At 44.2% G+C, this 20,854-nt stretch overlaps 1 protein-coding gene across 1 annotated transcript in view; it reads right to left on the reverse strand.

Moving 5' to 3' along the window:
• Nucleotides 1-1,636: 1,636 nt before the first annotated feature.
• Nucleotides 1,637-20,854, reverse strand: part of PRIMA1 (proline rich membrane anchor 1) — a 56,351-nt gene continuing 37,133 nt past the window's right edge. The window contains exon 4 of the mRNA XM_075503497.1: nucleotides 1,637-6,051. Coding sequence (XP_075359612.1) covers nucleotides 5,952-6,051 — 100 coding nt within the window. The 3' untranslated portion in view covers nucleotides 1,637-5,951. The remainder of the gene's footprint in view (nucleotides 6,052-20,854) is intronic.

A 20,854-nucleotide genomic window follows, 5' to 3' on the forward strand; every position in this document is an offset into this window, starting at 1 on the left:
CTTTCAGAAATGGAGAAAGCTGTAATTTGAAACTAATTATACTGGATGTCTATTAAAATGATGTAGACCTTGGCAATGCACGTGTCCAGATGAAACCAGTGAAATGCACTTGATAATGATTGTGTATTACTAAAATCACATAATAGACTGCATCTCTCTCATTACAAATCTCTTGCTCCCTCTCCAAATAATATTAAAACCCAGTAATCTAATTTCTCTCTTGGTATCATAACGCTGGTTCCCAGTGATGGGGCAGCGGAGGAAGAGCGTACCAGGCAACACCAGGCTCTTCAGCATGGCAAGTTGCTGTGTCTCATATTATTTAGCAATGTTTTCAGCTATGCTCAAGACGTAACCCCGGTTTTAGGTTTGCAGCTCTTCTGCTGTGCTCTAGTCTAATCAGATTTGCACCCAATACTCCCGTTGCTTGCTGAAGAGCACTGGTACTTGGGTCATTTTTTAACGAGCTCATGCATTGGTTCCTGTGACCATCTCACCATGACTACAGCATGACAAGAGCTCAGCCAAATGGCAGTGAATTCTGGGCTGATATTTTTACTGTTAGTAGGACTTGAGGGCCCTCACCTGAATTTCACCAGGGCTGTGCCCCACCTTTTTCTGCTGACTGGTTTCCCAGCAGTCTCTTCCCAGTTGTGGCAGTCTCCTCTTCAGAGTGACGTCCTTCTTCCTCTTCTGCAGACTGGAGGTACAGATGTTGACCCCAGCAGCTTTGATGCCTGAAGCAGGGGCCATGCCTTCCAGAGACATTTTCTTTCTCAGTGGTCACAGGGAGACTTTAACGTGGAAGTTTTCTTTTGCAAAATATGTCTGATGTTTAAGTCTGCAGGATATCATAGTATATGGCATAATGGCTATTGCTGTAATTCATTAAACTGCCACTTGATCATTTTGCGTTAGCGTTGGTCTATCCCGTTTCAGGGCTCCTTAAACTGGGATATGAAATAATTCTCAAGGGACCAATGAAAACTGTTAGGGAATATTGTCTTGGGAATTAAAGGCAACCAAGATGCCTCCCCATTTAAAATAAAATCCTCCCAGCCCCTGGCTGGTATTCAGCTGAGCTCACTGAGGTAGCTGGTGGTCCCTGGGGAGTTGCTTTAGGCTCCTCCTGTGGCTGGGGAAGGAAGAGCCCGGCCGTGAAGGAGCAGGTTGTGATGGCCCCTTGGCTTCAGAGGACCTCACACAGACTGTGCTCTTCACCCCTGTCTGGTAAAGGCATAAAACTGTAGGGGTGAATCCCAGCCAAAGGATCCAGGTTTAGCTACTGTGTTGTCTCTGTTGTCAGTGTTGATCTGCTGAAGGAATGGTCCATAATTTGCTTTTGTTCTTGCATGAGACTGAAACTGCAGGGTTAGGCGAGACAGAACCAGAACCCAGCTGGACACGGGTGTGAGCAGCAGCCACGAGCTTCTCCAAAACCAGAACAGAAACTGTTCAAGCAAGCAGGTTAATTTGGGCAGTAAGAGAGGTGCCTGAAGAGGCACTGCAGCCATTCCTCCCTTCAGTACTTCTCTTCAACGTGTAGACTCTCTTCTCAGCTACATAACCGACAGGACACAGGAAACTTTTTACAAGTACATTTTTATTTAAAATAAAAATTAATTATGGTGCCTTTTTAAAATAGGGTACTGCACAATCTGTATATGCAACACAGTTTTTGGTACGGAACATATTTATTGAGCAATATCCTTAAATACTAAATATACATTAATGGCTTGTTTGAGAAACATGACAACATTAATTCTGATACTTTTTTCTCTTTAGTCATTTAACCACTGATACAGATTTCCTATAAACAATATTCGTTTTCATCTGTACATGTGGTACACAGTCAAGAAGGCAGATCTTAGAATATTTACATTCATGCATTGATTTAAACACACTATTTTGCAGTTTAAAATAATATATTTTTGTTTGTACAGGTGCAGGGAGTATTGTAAAATACATATCTACCATAGGCCTGATTCTCCATTGCTTGGCAGCATCTATGGTCATGACCTGGTTGGAGCAGGAGGCCCACACTCGATTCACATGCTGTGACCATATGGCATGCAAGACTGGACAATTAGGTCTCTGTATAGATATATATCAATATATTTATATCTTATACTTCGTAGAACTCTCCTCTTTCCTTCCACGCCTGCTTGTGCAGCATCTATCCAAGGTAGAGATGCTTTCCTGGTCACACTGCTGTGTCGGGTCTGAGCCAGGAAGGGCGGCAGGGCTGCGGCTTCAGCTCCACCTTCCCGGCGCTGCCGAGGACTGAGGAAACTCAACACTTTGCAGCTCGGGCCCTTAAAGTGCATTCCCTGCTTGCATCTGCCAGTGGTGATCCTTGAGAAGAAATTTTGAGTTGATGCTCTCCCTCAGGCTGAACACGGCAGTTTTCTGAGTCTGTCTGGTGGTGGTCAGAGGGCTCAGAGCAGAGCAGTTAACTTCTGCGTAGAAATTGGCCACCTTTTCATCTGCCGGGAATCTGGCTATTTTGTGAATGGAGCTATGCAGGACCTTTCTACGCCTGATATTTTGGTGGCTAAAAATAAACTAGAAGTGCTTGTAAAGCTGTATTTTGGATTGCCAGTTCCCCAGATCCAGGGTCACTGCTTAGTGAAGCCCTTATCCATCAAGCCTATTCCTTTCCCTTTGTATTTAATTATAGTACAATAGGGAAGCACAGAACCCTCTTTTATAAAAGCTTTGCAAGTAGTCTGTAGAGTGTTAAACACAACCTTAAACCACATCAGCAAACTTCAGAAATCATTCCTCAATGACACCGCCTTTCTAGCCTCTCTGTTCTGAAGACTCACATCTGCTTCCAGTATACTTTTCCAAGCGCCTTTCTGAAGATCACCTTAAATTTTGGTGCAATGTAGTCAACTGTACTTAGGCAGGAATCTAAAGGCAAAACTACCCTGTGCAGGATTTCCCATCTCTTCCTGCCGAGGAGCTGTGCGAGTGCTGAGAGCAAAGGCTCTGGACCAGCAGAGGAGCAGCTCTCAGCCTGTCTGCTGCTGCTCTTCTGGGGCCAACGGATTAAAAAAGCACACCGGGGAATGTTTGTTTATGAAATATTATGGTGATGATGTGCCCAAATACGTTTATTTAATATCACCAGCATGTTGGATATAATGATAGTGTAAATCTGCCTATGCAAATAGGATATATCTATGTCTCCGAAAATACTGCCACAGAGCTGGTAAGTATTTTTATCTTGATTATACAGATGGGTAAATTGAGGCACAGAGAGGCAAAATTACTTGCTAGTAAACAGCAGATCAGTGGCAAAGTTGAAAGTAGATCCCAGTCCCCACATGCTGCTCCTTGAAATGTCCTGCCTCCCTGCTCTCCATGAAGTTTGAAATGCTTATGGTCCACTGAGGAGACCTCAGGGGGCCTGGGGTGGATTTGCTCGTGGGTTATGTCATGCACCAGGGTTTTCTCTCACTGAGGACGTTTTACCATTGACATCGCTGAAAGTCAGCCAGTGTCCGGTGACCATCTCTTTAGACTTTTTCTGGCAAAACCAGACACATTTGGATGGACATAATGAGCTACAAATCGCTTTTGTGATTTTGGCGTTACAGAACATGCCTTTAAAGCTGTATTAGGAAATAAATAAAATAAACAACCTTTAGGAGAAAGTGCTAATTCTGAGCCCGTGTCATGCTAAACTCATCTGCATTCATACATTATACTCTCAGCTAACATGCAACCAGTCTCAAACTATGCCACATTTAGGCAGAAACAACTGGAGTAAAAAAAGAAAGGCAAACATAGGTAACTACACCAAAATAAATGTTATAGCTTAAAAAATATTCTAGAAATATACTTGCAATATCTTTATTATAGTATTTAGGGGCTAAGTGCTTTAGGCAATCAACATTTGGGATACTAGACCCAAAGTGTAAATTAATCCCACTTTGGATCTAAGAACATATCACTGTGTCTTTTGCAAGCACACAACATGAATGTGGCAGGGAATGATCGTACCCTTGGGCAAAGGGTTACTTAGTCCCTTTCACTTTTGTAATTGCATTCACTTCTCAAGAAAGTCTAGCCTTTAAAAAATAATTTTATGTAGCTAAATTTCTACATAGTGATGACAAGCTAAAAAGCTAAATGAGTAACTCCATAAATTCCTCAACAGCAGTGTATAGCAGCATTTCATTTCATCATTGAAAAGATACTTCTATTTACATACACCCTATTGTTCAATAGGTAATAGAAAACTAGAGATGGGCCTGAGCTGAAACTGCTGATTTGAACATCCTGGAGCTTTTTTGGGGAAGGTCTGCAGAATATCGTCTTCCTCTACCATCAGCCCAAACTCTACATCCCAGCAGTAGACCAACCGCAGACAGGAATGCATTCAAAATCAAGGTCTGATTCCTGCAGTTCAGGCACATCCTTATATAAAACTGAAAGCATCGGTGTGTTGCAGTACCGAGGGACGTGATGGCCGGGGCGCGGCCACATCCCAGAGTGAGACGGTCAGCGCCTGGGAGTTACTCACAGACATGGAGACCAAATGGTATGGAAGCTTGATGTCCAGACAAGAAGCCAGGGTGGAAATTTGTCTTTCACTGCATCACTACTTTCAGCACAGAGGTAAATGGAGACATACACGTGGAGGTGTGACACGAAGGAAAGTTTTCAGGAGGTGGGGAAAGACCAGCATCTCGGCTAGTCTCATTGCCTTTATCCTAAGGGTTACTTACTGAGTCTAACCTGAGATCCTACGCGAAATGAATCTGGGTGGATTTGGCTTTGCTTTAAGTAGTCTGCAATCCACGTCACGGAAAGTACAACACTAAGCTATTATGCTGAATTTGGCACGATTGGCAGCCTCTGCCCAGGAGAGGCAGAGACTGAGTTAACGTGGGCACAACCAGCTCACCAGACCCTCAAAGTCATCCTCCAAGCCAGACCTACAATGTCCTCGGTGGGTCAGTTCAGGAGACTCGACGCTTTCAGGAAACAACACTAATCAGTGAATGAAGAGGACTTCAAAGGGCTGCTAGTCCTTTCAACACAATCCCGCCCAAATACTCACGACAAGATGTAAACAACATCTTTCCTGTAGGGGTTTTCCTGGGGAATCAGCGTGATGCAAACACAGAGAAACGTGCAGAATTTCACAAAGGAAGAACTTTTTTAAAGATAAAAAATAGTGTGATGCAAAAAAGAAGGCTGATTATGAAGTAATAACATTCAAAGCACCTCTTAATAATATTTCTCTTTCAATAGCAATGCTAATTGCTAAAATCTGACATGTTGATTTCTTTTGCCTGAAAAGTCTTCAGCCATGGAAATTGCATAGTCACCAGACCACGGATGAATTTCCTGGGTTAAGTCACAAGTTCATGCAATTTTTGGTTGCTTGATGGCTTAACAGAAAACTTTTTTCCCTTTTTAATAATAAAATAATAAGAATTATAAGAATGAAGTGTAAGCGTACAAAACTGCACAGGCTGGAGAAGCACATAGGTGACAGCTCCCACCCGTGACCCTCAGACCCACTTATAATAAGCTGCTGCCACTCTGGCAGATCACCTGCTCCTCAAAAGATCCTATTTAAGCAGCTTTTTGTGGACACTCAATTCAAACTGAAAAGTGGGGGGGGAAAAAGGAAGAAGAAGAAGTGAGAGGCATCGCGACATCGCTTTCACGAGATGCAGCATGCAATACTTATGCCTCTGTGAGGCCTCTTCTCCAGGCAGCCCAGGTGGGCGAATTTATCCTCCCTTGGAGAAGCAGCAAGCCTGAAGAGCAGCCTGATTTTCTCTTCTGAATCACTGATGCGTGCATTATTTCTGAAATGAAGTCCTTGGCCACAGCTCCTTTCGTTGCCTTATTTCACCCACCTCGCATACTCCATGTGTGTGCTTTGAAAGTTTACCACCTCCTGCGCCTCGGCGGGGATTCGGGGATTATACAACTGCATTGTTATCAACTGTTTTGTTGTTTTGGGAGGAGGTCATTGCATATTCAGCCCGACTGGTTCCGTTCTCTTCTTTTCTCATTGGTTTCCTTGGGTGATCCCAGGTTCGGTGATGTATAGGCAGGGTGGGGGGAGAAGAAAGGACAGAGATAAACATCTTCTTCATCAATACATATTGAAAGCAAGGACATGTAAGGTGCAGCATACCACTGAACTTTTCCTTTCTCTTTTCCCTTTCTAAACATAGGTCAAACCAGCAGTTAAATTTTGTCAAGCCTCATGATCCACCTGGAAGATGAGGGGTCTGGTCCTAAGCCCTGTTGATGGGCAGTTGGTCTCCCCGTGCTAGCCTGTGTATAGATACAGGTGTGTATGTTGCATGAGACAAAGGCTGCTGGAAGGAGAGCCCTCCACCACCACGTTCATCCCTGGAATGGGGGCTTGGGCGCTGGGTCAGGATCTGCCTTGGGGCAGTCCTGGGCCTTTTTCCTCAAAGTGCAACATCATTCAAACTGGGATGATGACCAGTCATGTCCACTGAGGACCCAACTCACTCACCAGTCATCATAAAACCGCCATGTTTGGTCACTAGGAGAGGATTCATCTGACCAGTGTAGTTATGTGCATCTGTGGTGACCACCCCAGACTACCTTCACAGTCAATGGAGAGAAACAGGCACTTTTAAAACACAGTTCAGAACAGCTTAAAGTGGATACCCAAAATAAGTCAGACGCTTTGTGCCCAAGGCATTCATGTTTCTCTCCATTGTCTGTGAAGGAAGGCTGGTTTGCTTGCCCAGACACAGATGTCCGTGTTCTAGGTGTCTGAGTTAGTGACTGAAACATGGTGCCTGCTGTGATCTACCAGTCCCCCAGCACCAACCACTGAGGCTTCCGCTTTTTATTTTGTTTGGTGGTCACTGGCACCGTTTGGTAACACAGGCCAGGACCACCAATGCTAATTGTGAGGCAATTCAGGAAATGCCCAGCAAGTGCAGAAATCTGACAAGCGTCTGCACATCATGGAACAAAATAATCTTATTTGGGATTTTAAAGTGACTCTGAAAAGGGAGACCTAAGCATAAGTCCTATAACAGACCATGTTACATCATGTAAGTGTTTCCCCCACAACTTCTCTCCTCAAAAGTGGTGTGACCTATATTTAAAGCTGAAGCTGTACACATAGTAGGAGGAAAAAGCTTTGTTCTTTCCACATGGATATTTCAGACATTAGTGCTTTGAGTTTAAGGTGCTTCTAAGGGCAGAAAGAGGACCAAATAAACAACTGCAATACAACAGTCAGTCTGTGCTATTGTTCTTGACGTTGTTTAACAAAACAAACAACAATTAATAGAAAAATAGTTAATGACATTGAATTTCAGCAAAGTGAAAGATTTATGGAGAATTATTACAGGAAGATATATTTGTTTTGCTTGTAATCTCAAAGAAAATACTTCTGATTGTGATATCTTGCACCGCTCTTTAGCTGGTAAGAGTTAAGGCTTGTTAATATTAGCCGCGATTCCAGCTGTTAGAGAATGGAAATGGAAGGGAAGGGGAGACTACGAGCTTTGTTGAACCCTTTTTCAGCCATTAACATGCTGTGCCTGTCTGTATCTGACACAAGCTTCTGCGGCTCCGTCTTTCATGACATTGTAAAGCATCCATCCACCCCGCCACATCCCTGACAAGAGGAATGGAGAATCTGACGGCAATACTCTTATTATTTCCTGGGCAGGAAAAGTGGTGTGGCTGTCTTTAAACTTCCCTGTTGCTTTCAAAAATTCCAACCCTGACAATCAGCTCTATGAATGATCAAAAACGGAAGACATTTTGGCCACTTCTACTTGCTCTCTGTTTGTCTCCTGTTTACCCCTTCTTTCTTTCTTTTGGTGTTCTATGTGTTTCTGCACCTCTCCAGTTCCATTTGCTTTCCCTGTTTAGCCTCTTCTTCTTTCTTCATGTTAAAAAATGTCTTCCTCTCATTTTAATCTTTTCTAGATAGTGATTTCAAGACCGACTTCTTCAGTCCTCCTGAAAGTCTTTTTTCCCTTCCTCCCCCTTTTTTTGCTTCAGTTTCTCTTCTGAGAGCAGCCGTTTGCTCTTTCTGCTCCCCAGGCTGGTCTCCCAGCACAGACCTGGGAGGTTTGGAGACTCTCCTCTGATGGTGAAACCTCTCTGAAGGCACTGCTGGAGAGGTTGCCGGTGATATTACACCACTGGCACTAGCATGCATTGGAAGTGTATTTTTTCAGAGCCTGCAAAAAGCAGAACGGAGATTTTATCAGGGTTCTGCTTCTGCCTTATCAACTGCTCAGGCCTAGTGCTAGCAAAACAGAGCAACTACTTTCTTGGGTCTCAATGAAATGGCTATTTGAGGCATTTATTTATTTATTTATTTTTGGCAGACACAAAAGTTCAGGCTTGGAGAATGCTCTGTTTAACTCCTTCACTCGATTTATTTCCAAGTGCATGTCAGGCATGGATTTGGGGTCAAACGTGCCTCAGTTGCACCATATAAATGATGGGCTTGACAGACTTGTATGCACTTGTCACAGTGATTAAAATTGACCTATGTATGTAGATATGCAAAGTCATTTTGGCCTGTTGTGATTTTTCTACTGCCCTTTTGCATTAGGGCACTAGCTCTTTCTGTGCCACTAGCTCTGTGTGCCACTAGCTCTTTTTTACCTCAAATTTCATCCACTGTTGAGAAGCATGCAAGTTTTCCTCTTACACACCAAGGGGAGCCCTTTTATCCTATTTTCTGCCTGATAAGCTAGGTTATGCAAGATCTTCCTATGTGTAATACTCCAAGCCCGCTTTCAGCTGAAGTGCTGTGGCCCTGTATTTCTGCATTTCCATTCCAGAGTCGCTCTTCATTGGTGAAAGTGATGTTTCAGATTAGTGAGGGAATGAGTAGGGAACTGTTCGTATCTGTGACATACTCACTTGGTGGCAGGCGAAATGGGCTGTTCACTAACAAGTGCTTTGCATTGCTTTACAGTATGATTTGCTACACATTGTGCTTTGATGTTTAGCAAACAAATTGGTGCACTCTTCATGCCAAACATCTGCGAATGAAAGGTACATGCCACTCTGTACAGCTCAGTACGCGCCTGAAATGATGCATCAGGGTCCGTAATGACCTCTCCACCATGCATGCATTAATTTGCATGAGTCCTAAAATCAAGAAAGCATCAAACAGCTATTTAATAGTGTATTTCACATGTCAAGCTTCAATTTCAGATGATGTTCTGATCGCATTATAAATCTTATTTATCAAAGAAATTGGCCTGTCCTATTGGCTTGTACCAGTTTTCTGCACAGTCCTGTGTAAAGGTCAACATAACGATGCACAGTCAAACGTAATTTGTATGTTCTGTCTTTAGAAAATTTCTTAGAGGAGACACAGTTTTTGGCCCTTGGTCACGTTTAGTCACAAAACTCAGTTGGCATATTTGACAAAACCCTCCCTGCCTGGCATATTTGACAAAACCCTCCTAGCTTTGGCTACTGGTGTAAATTTGGCATAGACCTACTCTCTGTAAGGCAGTTGTGCAGTAAAGTACTAGGGCAGGGTTTCACCTTGTGTCTTACTTGTACACACTCCTAAGAAAATCTCTATATATGACTTTTCAGAAAAAATCAAGCAAAAGCTGAGCAGACCGTTCATTTAATCAGGACTTTATTATGCCTCATTACTTAGAGGCTTATTGAAGCTTTGAGGAGAATAAGATCACCTAGAAATAAGAACAGAAATTTTGTCCAGAAGAGTAAACTGCAACAGAGTTTAAAAGACACAACGCAATCCACATGCTCATACTCTTCAAGGTGCTTTGTGCTGGGAAGGGATGAGAGTTAAGAATAAAACCTGATTTCATAAGACAAGCCTGAGCGTTGCAAACCTGTTTCCTACTGCCTACCTCCATAGCAATGTTTCTGTTGAGTGCCAGTGCACCACGGCCAGCATCTGGGAAGGCTGGGCCCCAGAGAAACCCAGCCAAGCTAGGAGGGGCTGACTTGGGGCTGGCAGCAGAGAAATGAAGGGATCTTAAATTCCCCTCCTTCTGGGGCTCCCATACCCCACTCAGCACTGCCAGGAGATGCCTGCCTCCACGTGGGATTTGCTGCCCTGGATTATCCAATGAAGGAAACACCTATCCTGTTTCTTAGAAAACAGGAATAGCGTGTCATTCTTCTAAAATGCAGTTAGAGGAGGAAAGGCTGCTTTGCCCTCCGTGCTGTGTGTTGTTGGAGGAGACGCCCAGTGCTCAGTAGACCACAGTGTAACTCCATTCTTTCCTGAGCATTAGTACAAAATTGTAAATCGTAGTTAAAAGGCACCTGCAAAAATATATATTAAAAAATATTTCATGGTATGGGTATCAGTATCAACTGATAAAAGATTTTACCAACAGTGAAAGCTGTGAGGCACCTCTGTACTGCCTTTGCTCAGCTGTACCTGTGCCAATGTACAAGGTACCTGTGCCAAAAATGGTTTCGTGTTTTCAGTTCCTCTCGTGAAGGTGCTTTTAGTAACACATGAAGAACTTGCCTCTCCTCTCAAAGCCGTTTCACCTCGAGGTGGCTCCTACCATGAACAAAGCTGCTACCAGGCTCTGTGGGCAGCCCCACTTTTGCGTGTCACGGCGCAGGGCTGTGCTATGGGGAAAGACAAGCAGCCGGCGAGCTGCTCTACCGGCGAGCATCGCTGCGGCTCGCCCGCCCCGCCTGCGCGGGTGGTGGCAGGCGCCAGGTCACACGTGTGCCTGCCGATGCCCGAGGGAAAGCAGCAGAAGGGAAGAGGCAAATCAGAGAGCTGAAGATGTATCGCTTATACGGGCAACGACTTCAAAGCCCTTCTCCATACTGATGAATATTTCATTAGCTATCAACACATAAAAATTAATGATTTTCAATAAAACTGGGTCTCGTACGACACACCCATTTGCTTCATAGGATTGGTCTGTCCCGATGTGCCCCCAGTGCACAGCAGAAATATCAAAGCTACCTCTGTGCCAGTAGAGATCCAATGGCAGCAGCATCTTCCTGGGTTACAAAAGTTGTCCAAGAAACAGGGTAAATACCTGGTACGTATATTTTCACTCAGCTTCATCTCCTGGGCTAGGATGCTAGCAGTACCTGTGGCAGCTATGTTTAGCGCTCTCGGCTAGGCTTTGCTGTTGGAAGCCCAGACAAGACGATGTGTGGGCTACAGCCACACTTCAAAAACATCCTTATTTAGCAGATACAGGACAGAAATGGAAGAATAAGTTTTGTAATGTTATTCAATTACTGGACCATCTCTCCCAGTAACCTGAATGTTTATAAGATCATAAAGAACGTGAATGGAGGCTGTTTACATCTCAGTACTGCGGCATTCATCAAACAGCTGTTTGATTCATGCTGGCCATCAGCCATCAGAGGTGAATCAGTTCCCGCAATAGCAACTGGTGGGAGAAGCGAACTTGCTTTCTAAGACTGGTTTGTGAACAGGACCCCTGCTAGACGGGCTCAGTGCACTGACAACAGTTGCTTTCTGGGACATAGCCATTGAATTTTTGTGGAGCTGCCCACCATGATCCTTGCTTAATAACTAGCCTGGGCTGGCCAGCCTGGTGCTAATGCCCAGACATATGGGGCTCATGTTAAAGAAGGAAGAACACTCCTCTGGAGGTAGTTTTCAGAGTCATGGAAAGGGACTCACATTCTGACTTCTCCCTTTGACTATCTCAGAAGGACCAGAAAAATTCAATCTGGATATTTTTTATTTGACACTGTAAAGATAGAAATCAAAGAAGAAATCCTAATGATGAAAATTCTCTGCAACCTTAGTTTTTCTCTATTAAATTAGTTAACAGCCATATGTGGACCATCTATCTGTCCGGAAAACAAGCAGCGTACTATTCATTCCTCGTAGGAAGAGGTCACTGGCTCAACTACCTCCCACGTACAAAGCAAATGTTTTACAGTTCTAATAAAAAGCAGCTCCATCTGGACAACTTTCAGCAATGCACTCACTACTGCTCAATGCTTGTTGAGGACCAATGTTCAATACTCTCAATCTCCCAAGGCTTTTACATGTATTCCCTGATTTTCATCTTCAGTCTGGTAAGTTAGACAGTCCAGCATCTAAAAGACAAACAAACTGTCTTGCCTCAGTGTTTTTTACTTATTATCCCAATATGTGATGATTTTGACTTACTCTTCCAAACTACAAAGTCTTATAGGTAACCTGGATGATATTACCTGCACTGTTTGGAAGGACTATGTATGTTGGGTTACTTTCAGTTTTGGACATTTGATGGAGGTCTCCTTCCTCAAGCTGCATTGCCCCTTTACTCTTTATGAAAAAAAAAAAGAGGTGCCTTTTGTGAATCACAAAAGGCCGTTCTTTCCCTAGAGACCTTTGAGTACTTCAGTCTTAGCCAAACAAAACTAGTGGTCAGCTGATAAATAAGATTTATGGGAGAAAGTAAGCATACAGTTTTGAACATTTTCAGACCTTTTCTGTCTCTCTCACACATGGAGAAGAGGAGAAGATCTGTACAAGTGCACAGTGCTAGGACCATTATGCAAAACGGGAAAGTCTCTTTCACGGCACTGCAAGTCATGTCACATCAATAAGCTTTGATCTAGCCCCAAGATACCATCTCCTAAGGACAGTTTCTTCTTTTCTGGCTGTTCACACGAGCATTTTTCAAGCCTGCAATTTACGGCTAATTCAGCTCTCCCTCACAGCCATTTTTAGTTGACCAGTTTCTGGAGTACATTTAAGCAAGCCCTGCAGGCATGTGGGCAATTTCTGTTTTGGGGTGTTTCACACTCCCCTGTGATAGCCAAATCCCCCTCGCTGTGCATGGATTGACGATCCAGCCTTTGCTGAGTGCTTCTCTCGGAGAAAAAAATAAATCCATACGGAGCTGCTCTGCAGCCACTCAGAAGCACTTAGAGGTTCCCTGAGCTCGTGCGCTCGGGCTGCAAAACGTGGTGGGCAGATCTCTTTCTGCAGAAGTGCATCTATCCCAGCCTGCTGAAGTCACTCTGGGTATATCTGAAGGGAGGATTTGGCCTGTTCAGATTGCAAGTAATTGCAATAGATTGCTGAGCCACACATGAAATTTAAGAAGTGGAGTTTAGTCTTCATTTATTTTCAGCAGTGCAAAGTCAGAGTAATTCCACAGGATTTGTTCTGATGTTACAGAGGAAGATCTGCCCCTGGGAGACCAAGGTGATGCAATCACATTTCCTACTAGGTCTTCAATTAAGCTCACTTCAGAATTATGCTCCTACACAAAACCAGTCTTAAGGAAGAGAAGCAGCTTTATCATTAGGATACTGGACTATTAACTGACATAATTGATAAAAGTACTTTCAGTGACCCCTCACATTACAACCCATACTTTGCATTCCTTATAACGATCTTTAAAAGGTTTTATTGACTGGAGGGATATTACAGCTGATGTTATGCCTTGGGTCTTCTCAGTGCAGAATACATTGTTGATATGTTTTGATGACAAAAGGAAAAAAATGAATGGTCCTAATGTAACAAAATGAGCTCATGTTGCCAGCCTTTCAGCCTGGCAAAAAGCCACTAAATGAAAAAAAAGAAAAAAAAAGAAAAAAAAAGAAAAAAAAAGAAAAAAAAAGAAAAAAAGAAAAAAAAAGAAAAAAAAAGAAAAAAAAGAAAAAAAAGAAAAAAAAAGAAAAAAAGAAAAAAGAAAAAAAAGAAAAAAGAAAAAAAAAGAAAAAAAAAGAAAAAAGAAAAAAAAGAAAAAAAAAGAAAAAAAAAGAAAAAAAAGAAAAATAAAAAAAGAAGATATTAAATGCATGGAATGAAGGCACCCTGCTTCAAACAAAGCCAGAACATGTCTGGAGGATGGCCACAGCCACGGCCGTGCCTGGCAGTGTACTACGCACTGGCCGTGCCCTTTGGGGATGAGCTGGGCGAGCTCCTGCTCCTCAAAGGCCTGTCCTGTCACAGAGCAGTGTAGGCAGCTAAGGCACATGCATGGGGCTCAGTTCATGGTGCACCACGCTCTGCCAAGCAATGCAGAAACAGCCTGGAATTGTTAATATATACGTAGCTCCCAGATAACCGGGATTATAGGTAACTCTATTGCATTAGGCAGGATCTGCCCTAACAAGTCTATAATTAAAGAGAGAAGGCAGCTCAAATTTCTGTCCTAATTTCTTATGGAAGACAAGCTTGAACAATCTAGTCTAATGAAAAGAAAGAGAGGATGGGATTGGTCTCAGGGAACACCAGGAAAGGAAAAGAATGGGAGAAATGAGAAGTAGACACAGGTAAATTTAAGCTGGAGATGCAAACAAGGTTCTTTTACTCTCAGTAGAATAACAGTTTGAATTGGGACTGCTGGAGGAGGTAGAAGGGAGAGAGGGAAAACTACACAGCTTCAAGAAGGAGACTGGTATGTTTATGAAAAGGATCAAATGCCACAATGCCCACAATACTGGGGACAGACAGTGTGACCCAAGGGTCTTGTTCCAGTCCCATGTTACTAAGATGTCTAGGCTGTCACCCTGAAGAATCAAAGAAGGAATACTGACTGCTTGAGGGAACTGAAACAACCAATGTAACAGGAGAAATAATTTCACTGAGCTTCAGGTGCAGCCTCAGATTCCCTGGGACTGATTCTCAGTGATCAAGGCAATACCTATAGCCAGAGCTGGACACGGGGTGCATTGCTCTACTACGGCACCCAGGTCAGGGCAATGGCTGGGAATAGGTAACAGCTGGATAACGAAGGCAGTACACTCTCCTACTTTGCTTTTTTTTCCATTTCATGCAGATCAGAAGGGGAAAGAGAGTAGCATTTCCCGGAGCCCTCCTGTGAATATCCTCCAGACTAGTGCCGACTGGATGCATTACTGCAGTAGTGGCATTATGCTGGTGTCTCACTAAAACCAAAGTCATGGAGCTTGTGTAATGATGGACAAAAATTTAAGGCTATCCCCAAACTGGACTGTGCACACTCTCTGGGGTTTTGTGCCCACAAGGTGAATGCACGTGCAGGTTTGGTCCTTCATTTCTGCACACATCTGTGACAGCTCTCCGTGACCCACACAAAATGGAGACATGCACATTCTCATAGGTGTTGGCATGAAGGCAACAAACACTCCTCTGCTTATCTGCCTCTCAGTAATAAAAAACCACCAGTGGAAGCCCAAACTGAGATCTTTCTCTTAGTCCTTTAAAATTCTCCCATCTTTCTGGAACAGATTGAACAACACCTATCACGATTCAATGCTCTCTATCTTCAAAGTGCTTAATGAACATTAATTAGGAAATCTGGACAAACATGCTTTTCAAGTGCCCAGCTGTACCAATCCTGATCAATACCTTGCTTTTTTTTATATAGACAACACACCTAAACGTATACATTGAACAAGACACGACAACTACCTAACTGCTTCTGCTCAGCTACAGTGAGGCCAGTAAAAGACATTTATAAACTATTATTTAGCTGGGCTCCCAATTAGAAGTTGTCCTTACAAAAAGATATCTATATTGGAGGGGAATTGGAGGAGGGAAAGGTGCAGGAATCCCCTACCATGTCTGCAAACTGCCTGGCTGTTGGTGCCCTGTACTCCAGGTCAGGGTGGGCATCAGTACTGGGAAAACATGGGGATGGAATAATAAGGTGGTGGAGAGAGGAGATGAGCGAGGGCTGCTCTTCACCGCTCTCTTGCTGTATCTGAAGGACAGTATGTCTCTCACCACCCAAGAGACTGTAGATATTGCCATTTTAGGCACTGGACTTTTCCATCCCCAAAACAAAGTTGATCTGTGCTACTCTGTGCCCAGATTTTTTGCTGAATGTAGATAACTACCTTGCTATTTGATCCCTTGCAAACATAGACAACAACTTGAAGGATGGACTTGATCCATACAGAAGAACAAGGCTACTCCTATTTCACAGAATCATTTAAATAGAATTTCACAAACTTATTTAAATAGTAATGATTAATTTCTGTGCAGATGAACCAAAATTCTCTGCAGATTTTCTGTTATTGAAATGCCTTTAATAGAAGAGTGTCTGTAACACAAATAAATGCAAGGAGCTGAGAAGAAAATTAAAACTTGTAAAATGAACTGACCTTTGCAACTATCTAGATCACTTTGCATTTGAGGCAATCTGTCTCTGCCACCAACTAGAGTAAGACCACTGATTTCCAAGCAGCTGCTTCTGACTTTCTCCACTCACAAAGAAGAGTCTGCAGAGCCAGACCCTGCTCTTTGCAGGACAAATGCAAACCCACTGTAAGTGGACTGCACAGGGTGGTCCCAGCCTTCCCATACTCTAGGTGTGCAATAGGGCAAGCCCATACAGAGGCAGAGCAAGCAGCAAGTCCTGCACACCTTGATGTCTACAAAAAGATTTGGGTTTGTGCAGTTTCAGAGCTAAGTGGCTTTAGACAACTGTAACTGGGGACAATTTCTGAGGAAGGATTTGAGTTCAGCCAGTCTCCACACTGGCTTCCCAGGGCTCAGAGCAACTGAAAGGAAGAGCCAGGTTAGCCAGCAGTTCCTGCTGCTTGGGACTATTAACATCTTTCATAAGGTTTCATGCTACTGCCTCAAAAAGCAGACACCAAAGAAGGCACCATTTCTCCATCTGGGACCTCTTTGCCAAGGCAAGAATGAGGAATGACCCTATTTTTCCCACTCTTGCCTCGCACACAGCTGGGATCAGACCCCCTGTTAGTGCTTCACTCCAGCACCTGGCGTTAGCTTGGGGAACGGATGCTGCGATGCTCATCTCCACAAATGCCCTCTGACATGGCTATTTAGCCAACTCTCTTGAGATGGACAAACCAGGATCATCGTTCTCCAGCCCAGACATACTGGAGGGGGTGGCCACGCGCCTGCCAATGGAGGGGACACGAGTCAGAGCCAGGTAACCATGTGGCAGAGCAGGACCACCCCAGCAGATGCCAGCTTCTCCCGCCCCCAGCTCTGCCCACACTGACCTACTGCGTGTCTCGCCTTTGCGGCAAGGCTCTACTGAGCTGGGAGCCGTGTGCTGCTTAGCAACCCGGGAGCATTATAAATATTTAGCAGTAAGTATGGGGGGTGCAGAGAAGGAAGGACAGAGGTAGCAGAAATCAGACCGTGCAGCCACACAAGTGGTGGCAGCAGAGCTGCAAGGGGCTTGAGGGTGGCTGCAAGTGATCAATGTGCGCCTGAGGAGCGTCGCAGCTCTGCTCGGGGGGACCTCATCCACAGCCTTTGCACCTTGGGCAGTGTGGCTGCATGGCAGCAACAGCACAGCAGGACAGGGGTGTGTGTGATGTGACCTCCCTCCAGAGCAGCAGGGACCCCTGAAACCAGCTGGTGGGGACAAGTACCCCTGAGCCATCCTTTATCAACGCCTGCTCTCAGCTAGGGCATGGAAAAGCTGAGGTCTTGTTTGGACACCCAGTTGTGACTAATTAGACAAAGGTGTGAAACTAATGCACATAAATTATAGTGTGAAATAATGCTGCTGTGGTCAGATGCTTCGCTACCTCCGGCGGAGATTCCCTGCACAGGAGGAAGCACGTCCGAGCACAGCTCCTGCCATTCCTTGAGCTCTACCTTTCCTCTACACACAGAAGTCCAGATTAGAGCCAGGCATCAAAATCAAAGTCAGCAGAAGCCACGAATTAAAGGAGCCAAGGGTGGCCCCAAACCAAGGTTGCTGGCCTGAAGTGTGCCGAAAAGTCAGGCAGAAAGGGGGTATCTTCTGCATGGTCAAATCTGGGGCAACGTGGGGGTGATGCGGGAACCAAGGCTTTGTGGAAAACAAGAAAGGGCAGAGACTGGAGGGGAATGGGTCATGCACACAGCACTGAGAGGTGTGCTGAACAGTCCTGAGCATCTTGAAGGTGGTTGGATGAGTGTGATGGGTAGGGGACCGACGGGTGCCTAGCTGCTCCACGCCACCCCGAGGTGGTGACGTGGTCTGGCTTCCTGTCACCCCGAGGCAGAGCAGAGTGAGTCCGGGCAGAGCCTGCCTGGGGCAGCATGGGGCACGTGTGGGAACTGTCGGGGCATTTCCACACTTTTCTGGCTTTCTTGTTCTAACTTCTGGGCTTTTAGAACTCCTGCAAATCCTCCATGTCCGCTGAACCCACCGGGAGCTGCAGTTGTTCAGCCCCTGGAGAAATCAGGCTTTTGATCCAGATGCACTGCAAATCCTTCGTGGAAAGGAAAAGGGGGCAATAAAGGCACCCAGCAGGTTCCTATGGGATTCTCATTGTGTAGAGGGAATTTCTGGGTGATACAGAGCTGGAGTAACGGATCTACACCCCCACCCTACTACCACGGGTACAATTTCCTCTGAGTCATAAAAAAGATTGTCCCAGGCACCCCAGGGTGCTGCTGCTGGGTTCTTGCAGGCTGTAACAAACACAGTCCTAAGCTCAGATATCCCAGATAATCAAGCCAAAAACTTTCTTCAAGCGTCCCTGCACACTGTGCTGGGTACATCTCAGCCACAGCTGTGGCTTTCGCCAGCAGGGTCAGCCACAAGTGCCCTTGTCTCAGCTTGTGAAAACTATGATTGGCTTAAAAATTAAATGAATTTCTAAGAAAACTTTATTTCTTTGCCTTGTAGGATTTTGAATATGTAAGAGTCTTGAATTTAAAGTCAGTTTTTAGACTAGTAGGTGAAGAGAACCCTGATCTCATATTTATTCAGATTCCTTCAGAAGTTATGGCTTCAGGAAAAAATATAATAAAAAACTCATGGTAAACCTGGCAACTCTCCTATATGTTTCAAAGCTCTAGTATCCACTTGTATCTTCTAATTGTGCTGGGGTGAATCAGGAATATTTCAACCAATACAATTAGACCAGCATGACCATTATATTCTGGCACGAGCCTGTAAAATCCACCCGTGGCTATTACGGAGTTGCACTGAGGCAGTAACTGTACAATACTTGAATCTATTGCAAGACTTCTGCCCCTTTGCTGTGGTACCCTCATCGGCAGTAGAAAACAGAAAAATGGCAAGTTTGTTTCTGGTCACAGTGAAAAGTTAATTGATCACAGGATATACCATAATGCTCTACAGATTTCTGTTGGCATCTTCGTCAATACATCACAAATTAGAAGTGGCAAGTGAAAAATGATCCATAGGAGAGTATTCTGTGAAACACTTGACCACTTGTTTTACGCTAAAGACTAAAGCCTCCTGAAGGCTTCCAGTGTTCCTGGTTATGAGAAACAGTGGGGCATTAAGTATAACTTAAAAGAGAAATCTTGCCCTTTAATAGTTATGTAAACATTTAGTGCTTATAAAAATCCCGGACTGACAGCGCTGAAGGGCAGATCCTCCTGCTTATCTGACCAACACATACTGCAAAGCAAACTTCCCTGCACAGCACTGCCCATGCAGTTGGCTCAGCCATCTCTCCAAATGAAAGGCTATTTTATCCACTTTACTCATCAGCCCTTGATCTGTCAAATGAACCGGCTAACAAGTAGTAGCAATACTTTTGCTATTCTACTTTAAAAATGAGGCCAACCCTTTTTTGTCTTGATGCACCCAAAAAACATTGGGCAGCGCCAACTGTTAGTCCCCCGTCCAAAATCCCCAGCGATGCCACTGAATCAGCAGAATGAATACAGCAGAGCTCTGGCGTCTCCAGTGGGCTTGAGTCAAGTTGTAAAGCTGTTCAACAGCTTGTCTCATATATACTAGGCTGGAAATTGTTGCACAACCAACACCCAGACTTCAATACCGTTTGGAAGAACAACTGATTTTCCTTGTACTAGCACTCAGTTTTCACCAAGCAGAGCTACATTTAGTTTAATAAATAGTGATAGCTTTGAAAGAACGCAAGAAAACCAACAAGAACTAAGAGAGGTTGTGGACTCTCCATCTGTGGAGATATTCAAAACCCAGCTGGACACAGTCCTGGGCAACCTGCTCTAGCTGACCCTGTGAGAGCATGAGTTTGGACTAGATGATCTCAGGCTGTCCCTTCCAACCTCAACCATTCTGTGATTCTATGAACTCATTTCTTGATGGTTAAAAAATGGGATCTCCTGCAGAAACATTAGTTGCTCAGGGTATTTAAATTGCCATTAGCAGATCATCTACAACCTCATTCCAAGGATGGGAATAAATTCACCACTGGGAGATGATTAGGCATGGAGGCTAAGCAACACATGGGGATGTTGGGCTTTCATTAGAGGTGGCAGAAGACCTGGACAGTGGTGCTCAGCAGTAGATGCCAATCCTGTTGTTGATAAACATCATCATTCATCCAGTGGAAAAGATAATCAGGCTACAGGGTGACTGTCTTTTCCTTGCTCTTCCAAAATTTTGAAGTTTGTCTTTCTTTCAACTGCCCTCAGTCACGTTCCCAGGTCTTCCCGATGAAGACCATATTCCCTTTTGAATGGCACTTCTTAGGGGTTGACCCTTTTTGCAGTGCTGAACTGGTTTGATGTCAGGGAATTGCATCAGACACACAGATCTGCCCCCATAGATCTTCTTCTTCCCTTTGAGTGTCCCCCACTCAAACAGTACTTATTAACCCAGCTTTTCCACCAACTATCTCACTTTATCTTCTGAGTAATTATGGTCTTTCCAGCCATCTGCTGAGCATTAAGGCACCATTTCAGTACAAACCCTTCTAATGTGTCAGGGAGAATAGAAGAGATTAACAATCTCAATGCACCTTGACCTGTCTGCCATCAGCCATGCTGTGAATATCCACTTAGAGCGATTAAGTAAGTTTAGGACACTGTTCTGTCTTCTCTCCCCACATGGAAAAGCATTGTTTTGTTGCAATTAGTAATGATTTTGGACTAGATCGTGCTCAGCCTCAGTGCTTCTCATGGGAGTTGGCCATATGGAGGACTACACGATCC

The sequence above is a fragment of the Mycteria americana genome, chromosome 5 (genome assembly GCF_035582795.1).
Source record: "Mycteria americana isolate JAX WOST 10 ecotype Jacksonville Zoo and Gardens chromosome 5, USCA_MyAme_1.0, whole genome shotgun sequence".
Lineage (NCBI taxonomy): Eukaryota > Metazoa > Chordata > Aves > Ciconiiformes > Ciconiidae > Mycteria > Mycteria americana.